A 17,155-nucleotide genomic window follows, 5' to 3' on the forward strand; every position below is an offset into this window, starting at 1 on the left:
GGCACACCCACTGCTGCTTATTTAGCATGCTGTATTTATATTTATTAAGCTAAGGCCTAATGCCAGACAACTACCAAGAGCCACTTAGGACTAGAACCCAGGTCTGGAGATCTAGTCTAGTTACTACATAAAACTACACGGTTCGCCACTTAAATGCATTTTTTCCTGTAGTCTGCCTTTCTTCAGTGACATACAGTGCTGAGATTTTATCTTGATAGTGGCCTCCATTCTCAGTAAAACCAATTATAAGAAATTCTGTAGTCCACAACAGAAAAGGTAGGTAATTATCTGCACTACGAATAATTCCATGTTGAAAAATAAAAAAGAGCACAGATTTCTTTTTTTTTAAAGCACAGATTTCAATTAAAAGTATGCAATGTATCCATTTCTTTTTCCTTCCATTTTATATAAAAGTATGACAACTCACAAAAAAATGTGATTTATCTACAACTTTCCAGAAATAGGTTCATTTTATAAAGTTAATATGCAAACAAATGACAACCATTTCCATATTATCTCACTGGATTCATAAAAAAGGTGTGCAAAACAGGCAACTCTAGGGATAAACTAAACTCAGAAGATTAAGTGACCTATACAAAGTCTCACTGGTAGTAAGTGACAGAGCTGGAATGGAAAGCTACTGGAGTTTTCTTACCATTCAAATGCCTGAATTCAAGCCTGGTTCCTCTATTAACCTAAAAGTCATTTCTTGAGGAAAATAAGATATTACTTGTCCCTACCTAACTTTAGGACTTTGGATATAAAAGCATTCCTGTTTCCAATCAATATCTTGTTCAAACAAAATGAAGAGTTAAAAGATATGTCAGAACAAAGTAATAAAAAGAACGAAAAAGAACTAGAAAGAAAACCCTGGGGTCAAATAACACGTAGAGACTGAGAAGATGAGAAAGAGCCAGCAACAGACTGAAAAGGAACAGTCTGCTAGGGAAGCCAATCAAGAGAGTGGTGTCCCAGAAACGAAATGAAAAAAAAAAAAAAAAGAGTTTAAGGATAAGAATGTTCACTATGTCAAATTCTGTTGAAGGACAATTAGGAAGGCTGGTAGATGACTCAGATTTAGGGATATAGATGTGTTAGACTGCAAAAAAGGACTACAAATCCTTTGCAGTGACTCCCACCAAGAGCGGAGCCTATTGCTCCCCACTTGAATCTGGTTATGTGAGATGCACCCTCAGTAGGACTTTAGCACACATGATGAAAACACAGGTTTGCTAAGCGCTTGTGCACTGGGACTTCCCTCTCTTTTGCTACTGGGAACTTTCTACCATCATCTGAATGAACATGCTAGAGATGAAACACACATGACCACCACCCCAACTGATTGCAAGCCAACTACTAGACACCTGAGTGTGGCTGTTCTAGCCAGAAAGACCAACCAGGTCAGCCCCAAACAGAACTGCCCCACAGAAAAATAAGCAAATAAAATGCTTTTCTTTCTAAGCCACTAAATTTTTGGGTGATTTGTTATGAAGCAAAAGCTAACTGATAAGAAGACACCAATGACAGAGTAGAACTATTTCAATTGAGTTGTGAGCTGAAAATCTGATCAGAGTTGGGTTAAGAATGAATGGACAGAATGGAATGCAAGGCCTCTGGCTGATACCAACTGAACTTTAGAGGCTTCTCTTTCTAACAAGGCCATTTCTTCAACCAAGAAACTACACCATTACATTGCTTACCAGGTGTTCCCTAGGCTTTTCCAATGCCTCTATAGACAAATATGGTGGCACAATGGCAAAATCTTTCTACTGAAGCACTTAATGGGGTGCATCCATTTATGCCCAATCCAGCATACCTCCTCAGATGATGTGGAGACGATGGAGGGATGAGGGAACTACATACTCTTCTGCTTCACTGCCAACAAGTTTTACCAATAAATATGACTTTATAGGGGTAGCCCCGGTGGCACAGCGGTTTAGCACCACCTGCAGCCCAGGGCGTGATCCTGGAGACCCTGGATCGAGTCCCACGTCAGGCTCTCTGCATGGAGCCTGCTTCTCCCTCTGCCTCTGCATGGAGCCTGCTTCTCCCTCTGCCTCTCTCTCTCTCTGTCTCTATGAGTAAATAAATAAAATCTTTAAAAAAACAAAAACAAAATATAACTTTATACTTATACCTGTCACTGGGGGAGGGGGGTGTATGTGTGCGTGTGTCTGTGCATGCATATCTATACGTGTGTGCACAAATATGTGGTGTGCACATATATCTCCTTACAGCACACCTAACCATCTCTTAACAAGTCTTGATATGCTCATTACTTCTCATTTTCCAGGTATATTCTCTATCTGAAAAAGAACTGTTACTACATTTTAAAGCACATAAAAATTTCAAAAAACAGCTTTTTAAATGTCCAAAATATACAAATAACTTACTTGGCAATCCGCAGTTTCCCAACTTCACCTCTTCCAGGGGCTTTAGCCCATTGTTGTGACAAATATTTAGGAACCTAAAAAATAAACAAAACACTAATAAGACTATGTTTTAGATGCTAACAAACTTTTATTTTTTTTTTAAGATTTTATTTATTCATGAGAGACACAGAGAGGAAGGGACATAGGCAGAGGGAGAAGCAGGCTTCCCTGCGGGAATCACAACCTTGAGCCAAAGGCAGATGCTCAATCACAGAGCCACCTAGGTGTCCTGCTAACAAACTTCTTAAACATAAAAGGATACACTGCTTCCATTTTACTTTCTGCCTACAGTAACTGATCATTAGGTATTATGCTCTTAATTTATGTTTTACACCATAAGGGATCATTTAAAATTTCAAAGAGCTTAAAGTCAATGAAGCTGGTGACAAAGCACTAACACTAGTAAAATATCATAACAAAACAAAGTGTTAACTTATGTTCCCAAATAAATCCAATGAAAGTTTAAACATAAGAAAGGCTACCAGAAAAATGTTTCTCGGGAGCAATAATACTCTTAACATATTTATTTAAAGATATACCAACTTTAAGATGATTTCAAAAGTCAAATTTTATTGTAAGACTATAACTCTGACCAATAATAAAGGATCTGCTGAAATAGCATAGCTAACATTTATATAATACTAGTTTCCTGACACTGTTGTAAGCAGTTTCCATATATTTATACATTTAATCTTCATATCTCTATGAGGTAGATACTGTTAATTACCCTCATTTTACAGATTATGAATCTAGGATACCAAGGCATTGCATAATTTAACCAAGGCTATAAAATTTGTAAATAATGGAGTCAGGATTCAAACCCAGGCAGTAACTAGATATATACAATCAGAAGGGTTTAATTCCCAAAAAGGTTAAGAGAACATATGCTGAATCACTACTATCTAAGAGGCAGTCTGAACTGTGGAATCAGCACACACCTTCAAAGTTAGCCTATTGTGAGGAAAGAGATACCACATAAAAAGCATGAAGCATAACACCTCACATAAGCAAGTACTCCATGAGTGTCAGGTGTCACTACTATTTCCCCCAGTAATCTTGGAATGGTAACATGAATATGAATTTAGAACTGAGTCAGAGCTTCCAAAACTGAAAAGAAAAGAAAAGAAAAATTCTATTTACTAAGATTTCATTTACAAAAAGAAGTGTTTAACTATCAAACAACCTGCATTGCTGTTTAGATATAGTAAAAAGTCAGGAATGAGAGGGTCAAAAGAAGAGTCTAATGGTTATTTCTTCAATTGCATATATTCTTTACAACAAAACTTACTGAACATTAGCCATACTCCCTAATAAAACCCATATGAGATGGTGTCTTTTCTTCAACATATTCCAAGTTATGGTTCAAATGAGTCTTCTCCATATATAGATGCCATAAGACTTTCTCCCTGTCAGTAATGGTATCCCTTCCATAATCCGTATTTCAAGCAAGCAATCACACTAGCCACTAACTTCCTGGCTCTCTCCTCAATACTTCAACTCCAACAGTTCTTCTATCCCTCCAGATTACTGACACAAACATCTTTACACTGTTCCCTAGCTGCCCATGTCCGACCTTTACAGTCCATCATCACAATCATTCCCTTCCCCTACCTCCATCATGCTGGCCTGGCAGGACCTTAACCCTGATTAAAGCCAATCTCTACTGCTACTTAATTAATTAGTTTGATAGTGTCACTTCTTCACTGCACCTGAGAAGCTGGGGAAAAATTCACAGTGATGCTAAGTAGTCTCACTTGAAATATAGGCTACTAACATTAAGTTAAGCCCTTCAAGATGCTTGGCACTTGAACTCCACCTCCCTAGTCAATCCCCCCTCCCGCTACAGCTGAGACACAAGTTCTCTTCTCAACCCCACAGCACCTCTCCCTCCTTTCTCCTTCTGTGCTGATAACCTGACTTATCTTCCAACTGGGGAAAGAGAACATTTACAGCTACCAATGTTGTCACAGCTGAGACCTTTTGCCTTCCTCTCTAAAACAGTAGATGAACACTGGCCAATCCCTCCAGTGTGCACAGAATTTCTTACCCTGCTGTCTAATCAAGAATATCTTTCCTTCAATTCTACTGTTTTTCTCCTCTCTCCTCTTCTCTACTTAATCATTCCCCCAACAAAAACAACAACAACAACAACAACAAAAATCATTCCCCCAACAGAATGATGACTGCTAACACTAGAGTGGTTATTACACATGGCAGGAACACTCTTAAGATGGAACCAAATGATCCTCAATTCTTGATATTCACACCCTTGCGTGATTGCCTCTCCTTGAGGGAAAAGAGGACCTGGACCTTGTTTCTCATCAGTACAACATAGCAAAGGTGATGGGATGTTACCCTCTTCCCCTTTGGCTAGGATTCTTTTATTTATTTATATTTTTTTTACTACAAAAATGGATCCATGTCTTTTTTTTAAAGTGGGTTCCACATCCAACATGGGGCTTGAATTCATGACTGAGATCAAGAGTCACATGCTCAAAAAGAAAGAAAAAAGTCACATGCTCTACCAAGTGAGCCGGCCAGACACCCAATTTTCTTTTCTTTTTTTTTTTAAGTTTTCATTTTCAGTACCCAGTCCTCATCACAAGTGCACTCCTTAATCCCCATCACCTATTTCACCCATCCCCCCACTCACCACCCCTCTGGTAACCATCAGTTTGTTCTCTATAGTTGAGAGTGTTTCTTGATTTGTCTCTCTCTTCCCCCCACTTTGCTCATTTGTTTTGCTTTTTTCAATTCCACATATGACTGATATACAGTATTTGCCTTTCTCTGGCTTATTTCACTTAGCATAACACTCTCTAGCTCCATCCGTGTCATTGCAAATGCCAAGACTTTATACTTTTTCATGGATGAATAATATTCCTCTGTGTGTGTGTGTGTGTGTGTGTGTGTGTGTGTGTGTGTTGCGCCCACACGTGTGTATCACTACTTCTTTATCCATTCAACTGATGGGACACTTGGGCTGCTTCCATATCTTAGTTATTATAAATAATACTGCTATATACACAGAGGTACATGCATCCCTCTAAATTAGTCTTTATGCATTGTTTGGGTAAATATCCAGTAGTGTGATTGCTGGATCAGAGGGTACTTCTATTTCAAATTTTTTGAGGAACCCCCACCAGTTCCCCTGCTGCACCAGTTTGCATTCCCACTAACAGTGCAAGAGGGTTCCTTTTTCTCTACATGGCATATTAATTCTGTGATTAGGTTACATAAGACAATGACTTCTATCTTGCTTGTCTCATTTTTTCAGTCTGTACACTCTGATGAAGTAAGCTGTTGGGGAGGCCCAGGTGGCAAGAAACTAAGGACAGGCTCCAGTCAGCAGGCAGCTAGGAAATCTAGTCCAATAACACCGAGGAACTTCCCACAGATGCTTGGAAACCATCCTTCCCCAGTCATGATTTCAGATGAGAACTCAGCCCAGGCTGACACCTTGATTGTAACCCGTGAGAGACTCTGAGGCAGGAGACCCGATTAAGCCATGCCAGGACTTCTGATCCACAGAAACCATGAAATAAATGTATGTTGTTTTAAGCTTCTAAGTCTGTGGTAATATAGCAACTGATAACTAATACATTGAGTGACAAACACTTTTCTAAATGTTTTAAATGTGTTATCCACTTAATCTTCACACATTCCTGTTACTTCCTCCATTTTGCAAATGAGGAAAGTGAAGCACAGGGAAATGAGCAAATTTGCTCAAGGTCACACACCAAATAAGAGCAGAGTCTATAATTCTTTCCACATGTTGTCCCATTTCTCCACCTCTCTTTTCAGCAGAGCGCTTTAAAAGAGTTGTCTCTCCTCTGCTTTTTTGTTTTACTCTAGACAGGCCTTCCTCTCAACCACTCCACTGAAAGTGATGACCCTAGTTACCGAGTATCTCCCCATTGCCAAGTCAATGTATAGTCCTCATCTTCCATACCTATCAATAATATCTGAGAACTAATTATTTTCTCCTTCTTCAAACAATTTCTTCACTTGGCTTCAAGTCACCACAATCTCTCCTGATTTTCCTTATACTTCTCTGGACTCTCCTTTTTGGTCCCCACATATCTAGATTCTCATCTTCCCGACCTCTCACCTTTAGAGGGTTCTGGTTTCAGTCCTCAGACCTCTTCTCTACCTGCACTCAATCTTATGTAATCTCATCCAGTCTCATGACTTTAAATACCATCTTTATAATAACTCCAAATTCAGAGCAAGTCCAGGCTCTACCCTCAAGTTCCAACCAATATATCCAACTGCCTACTCAAGCTCTCCCCTCAAGTTCCAACTTATATATCCAATTGTGACTCAAGCTCTCAAGTGTATATTCAGTGGACATTTCAAATTTAAAATATCCATATCAGAACTCTAATTTCTCCCTCATAACCTGCTCGTCCTGCAATTTTCCATATCTGAGTAAAGTCACTCCATTCTTCCAGGTACTCAGTCCAAAACTTTGTGCAGTTATCCTGAGTAGCTACTTTTATCTCACATTCCACATCCAACTAACTGACATTTCCTGTGGACAACATAAAATTTTATCAGGATTCTAGCCCCTTCTCACCAATTCCAGGGTTACCATCTTAGTCTAAGCCACCATCATCTTTTGTAGAATCGTAATAGCCTCTGGATTTCCTAGCTTCTGCTCTTGTCCACAACTAGTTGATTCTCAATACAGCAGCCAGAGTCCTCATTTTAAAATATGAGGTGATGATGATCAGATGATACCATTCTGCTCAAAGTATTTCAATTTATTTAATAGACATCTACTTACTACTTACTATAACCCAGGTACTTTTCTAATCACTTTATAAATGTTAGTTTACTTAATCCTCATAACAACTCTATTATTATCCCAATTTTTAAATGATTTATTTGAGAGAAAGAGAAGGTGAGGGAGAGGGAGACAGAATCTGAAGCAGACTCCACACTATACAAAGAGCCCGAGGCAGGGCTGGATCCCACAACCAGGAGATCATGACCTGAGCCAAAACCAAGAGCCAGATGCCCAACTGACTGAGCCACCCAGGCACCCTTATTATTATCCCATTTTTGCAGATAAAAAAATGAAACCAAAAAGTTATTATTTGCCCAAGGTCTCACAATTACTAGTGGTGAAGCCAGGATTCTAACCTAGGTAGTGTAGCTCCATAATTACCATGCCATGCTACTGCTCTAGGGCTACTGGCTCCCCATTTCACTCAAGAGTAAAAAAAAATCCTATAATGTCTTATATGTTTCAGCCCCCTGCCTCCCCATGGCCTCATCTCCTACTACTTTCTCTCACTCACTTGACTCTAACCACACTGGTCTGTGAACATTGCCAGCAACTCATATTCCAGGGCCTTTGAATTGGTGCTACTTCTGTCTGGAATACTCTTTGCCCCATCTATCTGGAGGGCATGACCCCATATTATCCTTTAGGTCTCTGATCACAGACCACTGTGCTCCCTTCGGCAGACTAAATACTGCCGAATACTAAAATACTAGTAGTCTATATCAATACTAAAATTGGTCACAGACTACCTGGTATCAGTGAGGCCTTCCTCGCCCCCCCCCCTTTTTTTTTTTTTTAAGATTTCGTTTATTTATTCATGAGACACACACAGAGGCAGAAAAACAGGCAGGAGAAATAGGCTCCCCATGGAGAGCCTGATGTGGGACTTGATGCCAGGACCCTGGATCACAACCTGAGCCAAAGGCAGACACTCAACCACTGAGCCACCCAGGCATCCACTTCCCCATTGTATCTTTTTTTTTTTTTTTTAAGATTTTATTTATGTATTCATGAGAGACACAGAGAGAGGCAGAGACAACAGGCAGAGGGAGAAGCAGGTTCCCTGCAGGGAGCCTGATGTGGGACTTGATCCTGGGACTCCAGGATCACACCCTGAGCTGAAGGCAGACATTCAACCACCGAGCCACCCAGGCATCCTTTCCCCACCCTATTTAAAATGGCACCCCCAGGTACTTACTATACATTTTACTTATTCATTTTTCTTCATAGCACTTATCATGGGCTATGTTTCGTTTACTGTCTATTCTCCTTCCCCATTAGAACGTAATCTGCAAGAGGCAGATATTTTGTCTGTTTTGTTTACTGTCATATTCCTAGCATCTAAAATAGCCTGGCACATAGCAGCAGCAGTTATTTTAATGATTGGATACAAAGAAACATTAGCTAATGTTAATGTAATAACAATGGCATTATTGGGATAAATCTAGGATGCAGAATTTTAATAAACCTCAGTGCATTCTCAGAGAGAAACCTTATTCAGCGATCCATCTTAAAATAAGGGGGAAGGAAGAAAATGCCAAGAGTGGAGAGTATCATTTTCCAATCTGTCTTTGTCCACTTACTGCTGGTTCCTTGAGGTGCTATTAAGATAGAGGAGAGACAAGAATATTTTGGAGCGCTGGAACTCTTGAGGAGACCACACTTCTTCACTACATTAACCAGGTCAGAAGTCTCTGATCAAACTGCTGGTGACTACAATTTTAGCCATCAAACAACTAGAAGTTCTAAGTGAAGGCTATATCGTACACTAAAACAAATTGAAGAATCAAATTCACTACAATAAGTTGTACCTGATACGAGCAACGGACAACTTACAAAAAAGATTATGCTCAAAAAAAAAAAAAAAAAAAAAAAAAAAAGATTATGCTCCAGAAGTTAGTTCATAAAAAGAAGTCTGGAACTCATACTGCATTATCATCATTATCATCAAAATCGTGGGATGCCTGGGTGGCTCAGTGGTTGAGCGTCTGTCTTCGGCTCAGGGCGTGATCCTGGGGGTCTGGGATTGAGTCCCACATCGGGTTCCTTGCAGGGAGCCTGCATCTCCCTCTGCCTATGTCTCTGCCTCCCTCTCTCTGTCTCTCATGAATAAATAAAATCTTTTTTAAAAAATCGTAAGTTCCCAGGGAAGCCTACCAGCTTATTTAATCCAAAAGGTTGCCAAAATGCTATACTCTTTCAATGAAAAACTGAATACATTGAGGACAGTATGTCAATCCTTTTTTTTTTTAATTTTTTTATTATTTATTTATGATAGTCATACAGAGAGAGAGAGAGAGGCAGAGACACAGGCAGAGGGAGAAGCAGGCTCCATGCACCGGGAGCCTGATGTGGGACTCGATCCCGGGTCTCCAGGATCGCGCTCTGGGCCAAAGGCAGGCGCCAAACCGCTGCGCCACCCAGGGATCCCGATAGTATGTCAATCCTATACGTATATCTCTCCATACCAAACACTTATGGAAATGAGCTTCCAAGCAGCCTGGGTGGCTCAGCGGTTTAGTGCTGCCTTCAGCCCAGGGCATGATCCTAGAGACCCGGGATCGAGTCCCACATCGGGCTCCCTGTATGGAGCCTGCTTCTCCCTCTGCCTGTGTCTCTGCCTCTCTCTCTGTGTCTCTCATGAATAAATAAATAAAATCTTTTAAAAAATAAAAAATATAAATGAATAAATAAAAGGAAATGAGCTTCCCAGAAGTTCCAGCCCATTAGCATGAAGTCTGAAAAAGGGGAGATGAGGAAGAAAAACTAATAGTATATATGGTCCCAAGCCTCCAAAACACTTTATTTTGAATGCCTGATATTTTTCATTAAAACATTCTTTTACTTTTAAATAAAATTATATATATTTAAGGTATACAACACACGATGATCTGATATACAAAGTGAAATGGTTACTACAGTCAAGCCAATTAAGATCTCACATAAAAAAAAAAAAAAAAAGATATCTCACATAATCAGCTTTTTAAAATAAGAACACCTGAATTCTACTCTTAGTAAATCTTCCCAAAACACTGTCAACACGTCACTTGTGTGATATGTGTTGTTTCGACTGTCTCCACATTCATTAAGAAAATCAGGTGGGGGGATCCCTGGGTGGCGCAGCGGTTTGGCGCCTGCCTTTGGCCCAGGGCGCGATCCTGGAGACCCGGGATCGAATCCCACATCAGGCTCCCGGTGCATGGAGCCTGCTTCTCCCTCTGCCTATGTCTCTGCCTCTCTCTCTCTCTCTGTGACTATCATAAATAAATAAAAATTTAAAAAAAAAGAAAGAAAGAAAGAAAATCAGGTGGAAACAAGATAATAGGTACAACATGGGATGTTTTCTGATTTCCCAAGACAGTAACAGAAAATGACACACTTAGGCATTACTTCCAGGGAAATGTCCCTTGACCTCAAGACTAGAGGTCTGGGCACGTTTCTTTATTATCCACACTCACAGAACAGTATTCTGGCTCCAGTATCCATATCTGTCTGTAACTGCTTTCATCAGGACTACTATCAGGCGGATGTCTGTCTCCCGCAGTAGGCCATATATCCTAGCTCACAGAGCACAGGCCATGTTTCGGCTCACCCTAATATACTCAGAGCCTGGCGTGGTGACCAGCAATCACTAAAAGCTTGTGGGATGAATCAACCTGCTCACCCGTTTGCTCATGGCAGGCAGGTCAACTATGACTCGGAAGCCCAGGTGCTAAGGTGGTATGTACAGACACTATTCCCCGGAGTTTCTCTGCCAACTTTGCTTCAGCAAGTATCTAGTTCCCCAACTACTAGTCTCCAAACCCTGTTTCCCCCAAAATACAAGCACATTAAGGGCACTGTAATGGACACTGTAATGTGACACTCATCTCCCCCCTTTAGGACTGAAGGCCTTACTCTCCCAGCTGCTGGGAGTATGGCCACAGCCCCTAGCTGTGAGCCCCTCTTCAGCACCGCCCTCTGACCAAGATCACATATTTTTCCCAGGACAAACCACATGTGGTAATTGGTCAACACAGGGTATACCTCACCCCAAATCAAGACACCTGGAGGACTCCCTGTGGAATCATCCTCAGCTTTCCTTGACACTGCATCATACCCTCTAACCAATTCTGTTTGTCTTCTTCCTTCCACAGGTGATGATCCCAAGAGCTCCCTGGTAAACCTAATCATCTCAGAATTAGCTTCTGAGGAAGCCCAATCTGTGACATGCAGCTTTTACTCCCACGTTTTCTTAAATATCACCATGTGGAACTTACAAGACCCAAGGTCAGAGAAATGAAGTCCCCAGGAGCCCTTGGGTTGTTTGCCTTCAGCTCAGGTCATAATCTCGGGGTCCTGGAGCTGAGCCCCCCATCAGGCTCCTTGCTCAGTGGGGAATCTGTTTCTCCCTCTCCTTTTGCCCCTCCCTCCCACTTGTGCTATCTCCAAAAGAAAGGAAGGAAAGGAAGAAAAGGAGTCCTCACCTCACCTCTATTCCCCAGGGAGAAAACCCATGAAAGAGCCCTAAACTCTTTCCTACTTCCTATTCTTGAGGTGAGCTGTGTAGCCAAATAGACCCAAATTTGAAACATTGTTCCATACTTGGTAAGATAACCTAAGCCTCCATTTCATCATCTGAAAAACACAGATACTTAGTATCTAATTCATAGGCTTGCTTTGTATAAAATACTTGGTACATTAAAAAAAATAATACTTGGTACATATGAAAGCTAAGTTCGTTTTTCTCCTGTCCCTCCTGACCTGTGACATCTATCAGGATGCTTGGGTGGCTCAGCGGCTGAGTGTCTGCCTTCAGCTCAGGTCGTGATCCCAGAGTCACAGGATCGAGTCTCACATCAGGCTCCTCTCAGGGAGCCTGCTTCCCCCTCTGCCTATGTCTCTGCCTCTCTTTGTGTCTCTCATGAATAAATAAATTAAATTAAAAAAAAAAACTGTGACATCTATGTAACATTAAATCCAATCATATCAGGATCCTTGGGTGGCGCAGTGGTTTGGCGCCTACCTTTGGCCCAGGGTGCGATCCTGGAGACCCAGGATCGAATCCCACATCGGGTTCCCGGTGCATGGAGCCTGCTTCTCCCTCTGCCTATGTCTCTGCCTCTCTCTCTCTCTCTCGCTCTCTCTCTGTGTGACTATCATAAACAAATTTAAAAAAAATTAAAAAAAATAAAAATCCAATCATATCTATTACCGATCAAAACTTGTTTGAGGGCAGCCGTGGTGGCTCAGGGGGTTAGCACCGCCTTCAGCCCAGGGCGTGATCCTGAAGACCCAAGATCGAGTCCCATGTCAGGCTCCCTGCGTGGAGCCTGCTTCTCCCTCTGCCTGTGTCTCTGCCTCTCTGTGTCTCTCATGAATAAATAGAATCCTTAAAAAACAAAACAAAACAAAACAAAAAACTTGTTTGAATCATCAATCTCTTGTAGATTTGTGGTATTCAAAACCCCAGAAATGGTATTTCATAAAGCCAGAACAGTACTGGTACTGGATATTCTGGGACACAATCTTCTACTATATTTACTTTTTCCTGAACACACTCTAGTTCTTCTCAGTCCTGCTGGGAAGTTTTCTCCTAACTAGTCAACTCCATAGGCTCTTCTTAAATGTCACCTTCTCCATGAAGTCTTCCCTGCTCCAGCCAGAAAAACAACTATTTTCCTGCTCAAAACTCTGAGATCTTATATGTATATTATACCTTCCTGTATTTCTCTTGTTTTATACCTTTCTAGTGGTGGAATTAATAAAACATATACAAGATGGCCCATAAACTTGGAAACACTCTAGAAAGAAATTTACAGGTTTTGCAGCAAATGATCCTCAAAGAACAGAACTCCTGTGAACATCTAGAGAAGAGAGCTGAAGTCAGTATGTAATTCTAGTCACAAATTCTGAATGGATAAGAACAAAGACACACTTTCTAAGCAGTATATTTTAGTATTACGCAAAGAAAGCCAAAAGATGAAATTGACCATTATAATGTGATGCAGTCCTAGAATTTATTCCTATAATCCAGAGATGAAAATCCAAGAATGGTCAAGCATGAGCCTGAAAATCACACTGGATACTAAGCCCGGTGCAAATGAAACAAGTTCAAGTTATCTGACAGCTATGCGAATCAAACTTCACTGTCTACTGGGTCTTCTTCAATGGAGCAGAAACAAAAGTTTAAATAAAGAACACGAGTGGACTTTAGAGCAGAAAGTGTTCGCTAGCAACTCTTGTCATCTGTCAGAGATAAATTTGTCGAAGGACACGAACTAGCAAGAAAGTCCTTTCACACCCTGGGAAGATCTATCTGCCAGCCTGTTATTTTTTTAATACATAAGATTAGAAAAAGATATACTATATACCAAGCTGATAAGAAGAAACAGTGATACTGTAAACAGAAAATAGTCTAACAACTACCTTTACAGACAAGAACAAATCATTGGCTTGAGTTCTTTTTAAAGAGATTAAATGGAGACGCGCCTGGGTAGTTGAGTCAGTGTCTGCCTTCAGATCAGGTCAGGCTCCCCGCTAAGCAGGGGAGCCCTCTCCCTCCCCCTGCTTGTGCACATGTGCTCTGTCAAATAAATAAAATATGTTTTTAAAAAATTTAAAGAGATAAAATGTATTCAAATACCCATACATGAGAGAACACTAAAATATTTTATCTTCATCTCATTTTAGATTCATTCTATTCTTTCACATTCTCATTTATTTGGTCCGTAACCAAATCCCAACAACTTTTACTGAAAATGTTTCCCTAACTCCCCAGACTTCATTATCACATACCTATGATGCTGTGATAATTTTCTAATTTTGACTCTGGTTAGCTTCCTCTCAAGCTTTTTTTCCCTCCCTTGAACTATTTGCATCCTTGCCTTTCTCAAAACCTTCCAAAAGGCTCCTCACTTCTTGCAGACTAAAGACATCCCAATTTCACAATAGGATAATAGGAGTATACAGTCCCAAACTTTTTTTACACAAATCCTCTGCTCTAAGCATAATAATCTCCTTTTTTTCCCAAGGACACATGTTAATATGCATTTTCAGTCCTGGCTTTCTGTTCTACTCTCCATAATACACTATGCTAATACCTTTCTGTCCACCCATCCAAATTGTGTAACGCAAACAAGATTTTCTGAGCATTTATTGTGCTTCAAGAACTAACGCACTGTCTCAAGTTCCACCGTTTTTTCAAGCTCTTTCAACCTGCAAGGGAGATCTCCTCAATGATTCTCCTCCATTTGGCATGCAAGAGAAAGGCACTAGGAGAAACTTACTCCAGCCCTTTAGGTCATACTGATAAAGCTCTGAGAAGTCAAAGGAGCGCCAGAGACTAAAGCTGGAGTTGAAGAACAATAAATAAGAGACCACTCATTCATTCACTCACTCATTCATTCCATAGCTGTTGAGCAATAACCCGGAGTCAATTGCAATTCTGGCTGGGACAAGCAAGGATCCCATTTTCATAGAATGTGAGTGCACCCACACTAGAAAGATGGAAGTAACCAGCATCAAACACATGAACACACAATCCTTAGACTCTAACAAGTGCTTTGAAAAATATAATAACACTTTTAAGATTTTTATTTATTTATTCATGACAGACACACACAGAGAGAGAGAGAGAGAGGCAGAGACTCACGTAGTGGGAGAAGCAGGCTCCACGCAGGGAACCCAACACGGGACTCGATCCCAGGTCTCCAGGATCAAGCCCTGGGCTGAAGGGAGACGCCAAACCGCTGAGCCACCTGGAGATCCCACAAGTGCTTTGAAAAGTATAATACAGGTTTGACATGCTAGCAACTGATCCTAAGGGAGCTTTTTTTAGAGAGGTGGATGGGAAGCACCCCTGCCCCTCAGATTTAATTGTTGAGAACTTAGCCATGTGATAAAAGTTTAAAGAAAAAAAAAAGGTGGGGGGGGGGGGGGGAATCCCTGAGTGGCTCAGTGGTTTCGCTCCCTGACAGGGTAAAAACTGTGACATCTACCAGGACGCCTGGGTGGCTCAGTGGCTGAGTGTCTCCCTTCAGCCCAGGGCATGACACTGGAGTCCTGGGATCGAGTCCCACTTCGGGCTCCCTGCATGGAGCCTGCTTCTCCCTCTGCCTGTGTCTGTGCCTCTGTCTCTCTCCTCTCTGTGTATTCTCATGAATAAATAAATAAAATCTTAAAAAAAAAAAAAAAACAAGTAAAGCACAAATAACAGCGCTCACTCAGGACTATAACCAAGACTGCTGTCCTGGGGCGGCCCTTGGGTGGCTCAGTGGTTTGGCACCTGCCTTCAGCCCAGGGCATGACCCAGGGGTCCCCGGATCGAGTCCCACGTCGGGCTCCCTGCGTGGAGCCTGCTTGTCCTTCTGCCTGTGTCTCGAGTGAATGAATGAATGAATGAATGAATGAATAATGTGCTGTCTTTACCTTAAAAAAAAAAAACCCCACAGTGTAAAGGCGCTCCAGCTCGATAGCCTCTCCGTGAGCTCAGAGCCCTCAGCTCTCCTGAGACCCCCCCTAATAAGGGCCCCCACCCTGAAAGGACAGGTCGGCGGGCGCACAGGGACTGGTTCTGTCTTCCAGGCCGAGGGAGAGTCGTACAGGGTGGCAGGGGTCCCGCTTCTCCCTACGGACTCGCGGCTGCAGAAGGTGCTGAGCCTCAGGTGAGGAAGACCCACCCACCCCCGCGGCCGGGGACGCAGGGCCCCAGGGGATCCCGTCCCGGCGGGTCTGGCCTTCCCCCCCCCCCCCCCCCCCCCCCCGCCGCCCCAACCAAGTTCCTCGTCTGCCAGCTAGTTCGCACGACGCCTCCTGCCTCTGTAGCTGCGGCGACACGGCCGCAGGGAACTTCCCGCGGCTCCCGGACAGCGCCGCTCTGCAGTCTCTCCAACTCCTCACACGAGGAGCCGCGCCAGCCGGGCCGCGCGAACTTACCTTCACCAGCCACACTCCGGTGTTCTGCTTCGCGCCGGTCAGATCGAGCTCCCCTCGCTCGGCCATGGGTCGACTACTGCCGGGGGAGGCCGAGCGGCCGGAGCAGCGGCCCCGGGGGCTGGACCGCGCAAGGGAGCGCCGAGCTGGAGGTGCCGCGGCCGGAGACGCCCGCCCGCCCGGCCGAAGGGAATCCCCGGAAAGAGAGACGCGCCGCCGCGAGGCCGGAAGTGCGCCTGCGCCGCGCCTGGCGGAACGGGGCGCCGGTCGGGACAAACCTCCTCGCGCGGGCCGCACGGGCCCCTCCGAGTGGGCGTGGCTACGGGCCCGCGTCTGAGCTGCTAAGACCCACGGTGGGATGAAACAGAGATGTGCACAATGCTTTTTTTTTTTTTTTAATTCATGAGAGATACACAAAGAGAGAGAGAGAGAGGCAGAGACACAGGCAGAGGGAGAAGCAGGCTCCATGCAGGGAGCCCGATGCAAGACTGGATCCTGGGTCTCCAGGGTCACGCCCTGGACTGCAGGCAGGAGCTGAACCGCTGAGCCCCCAGGGCTGCCCTGCACAATGCTTTTTTTTTTTTTTTTTTAAGATTATATTTCTTTATTCATGAGAGACACAGAAAGAGAGAGGGCAGAGACACAGGCAGAGGGAGAAGCAGGCTCCAATGCAGGGAGCCTGATGTGGGGCTTGATTCTGGGTCTCCAGGGATCACGCCCTGGGCTGCAGGCAGGAGCTAAACCACTGAGCCACCGGGGCTACCCTGCACAATTGGTTTTTTTTTTTTTTTTTTTTTTTAGATTTTATTTACTTATTCATGAGAGACACAGAGAGAGAGAGAGAGAGAGAGAGAGGCAGAGGGAGAAGCAGGCTCCATGCAGGGAGCCCCACGTGGGACTCGATCCTGGGTCTCCAAGGCAGCCCCCTGCCCTGCACCACCCCCCCCCAAGGCTGCCCTACACATGCTTTTAAAGACCAGGTCAGCGTATGCGAAGAAAGACAAAGCGACAAAACAAA

At 43.0% G+C, this 17,155-nt stretch overlaps 1 protein-coding gene across 1 annotated transcript in view; it reads right to left on the bottom strand.

Moving 5' to 3' along the window:
- Nucleotides 1–16,347, bottom strand: part of GTF2F2 (general transcription factor IIF subunit 2) — a 147,235-nt gene extending 130,888 nt beyond the window's left edge. Inside the window, exons 1-2 of the mRNA XM_038569584.1 lie at nucleotides 16,141–16,347; nucleotides 2,394–2,467 (exon numbers count right to left, since the gene is read on the bottom strand). Coding sequence (XP_038425512.1) covers nucleotides 2,394–2,467; nucleotides 16,141–16,206 — 140 coding nt within the window. The 5' untranslated portion in view covers nucleotides 16,207–16,347. The remainder of the gene's footprint in view (nucleotides 1–2,393; nucleotides 2,468–16,140) is intronic.
- Nucleotides 16,348–17,155: the final 808 nt, after the last annotated feature.

The sequence above is a fragment of the Canis lupus genome, chromosome 22 (assembly GCF_011100685.1).
Source record: "Canis lupus familiaris isolate Mischka breed German Shepherd chromosome 22, alternate assembly UU_Cfam_GSD_1.0, whole genome shotgun sequence".
NCBI lineage: Eukaryota > Metazoa > Chordata > Mammalia > Carnivora > Canidae > Canis > Canis lupus.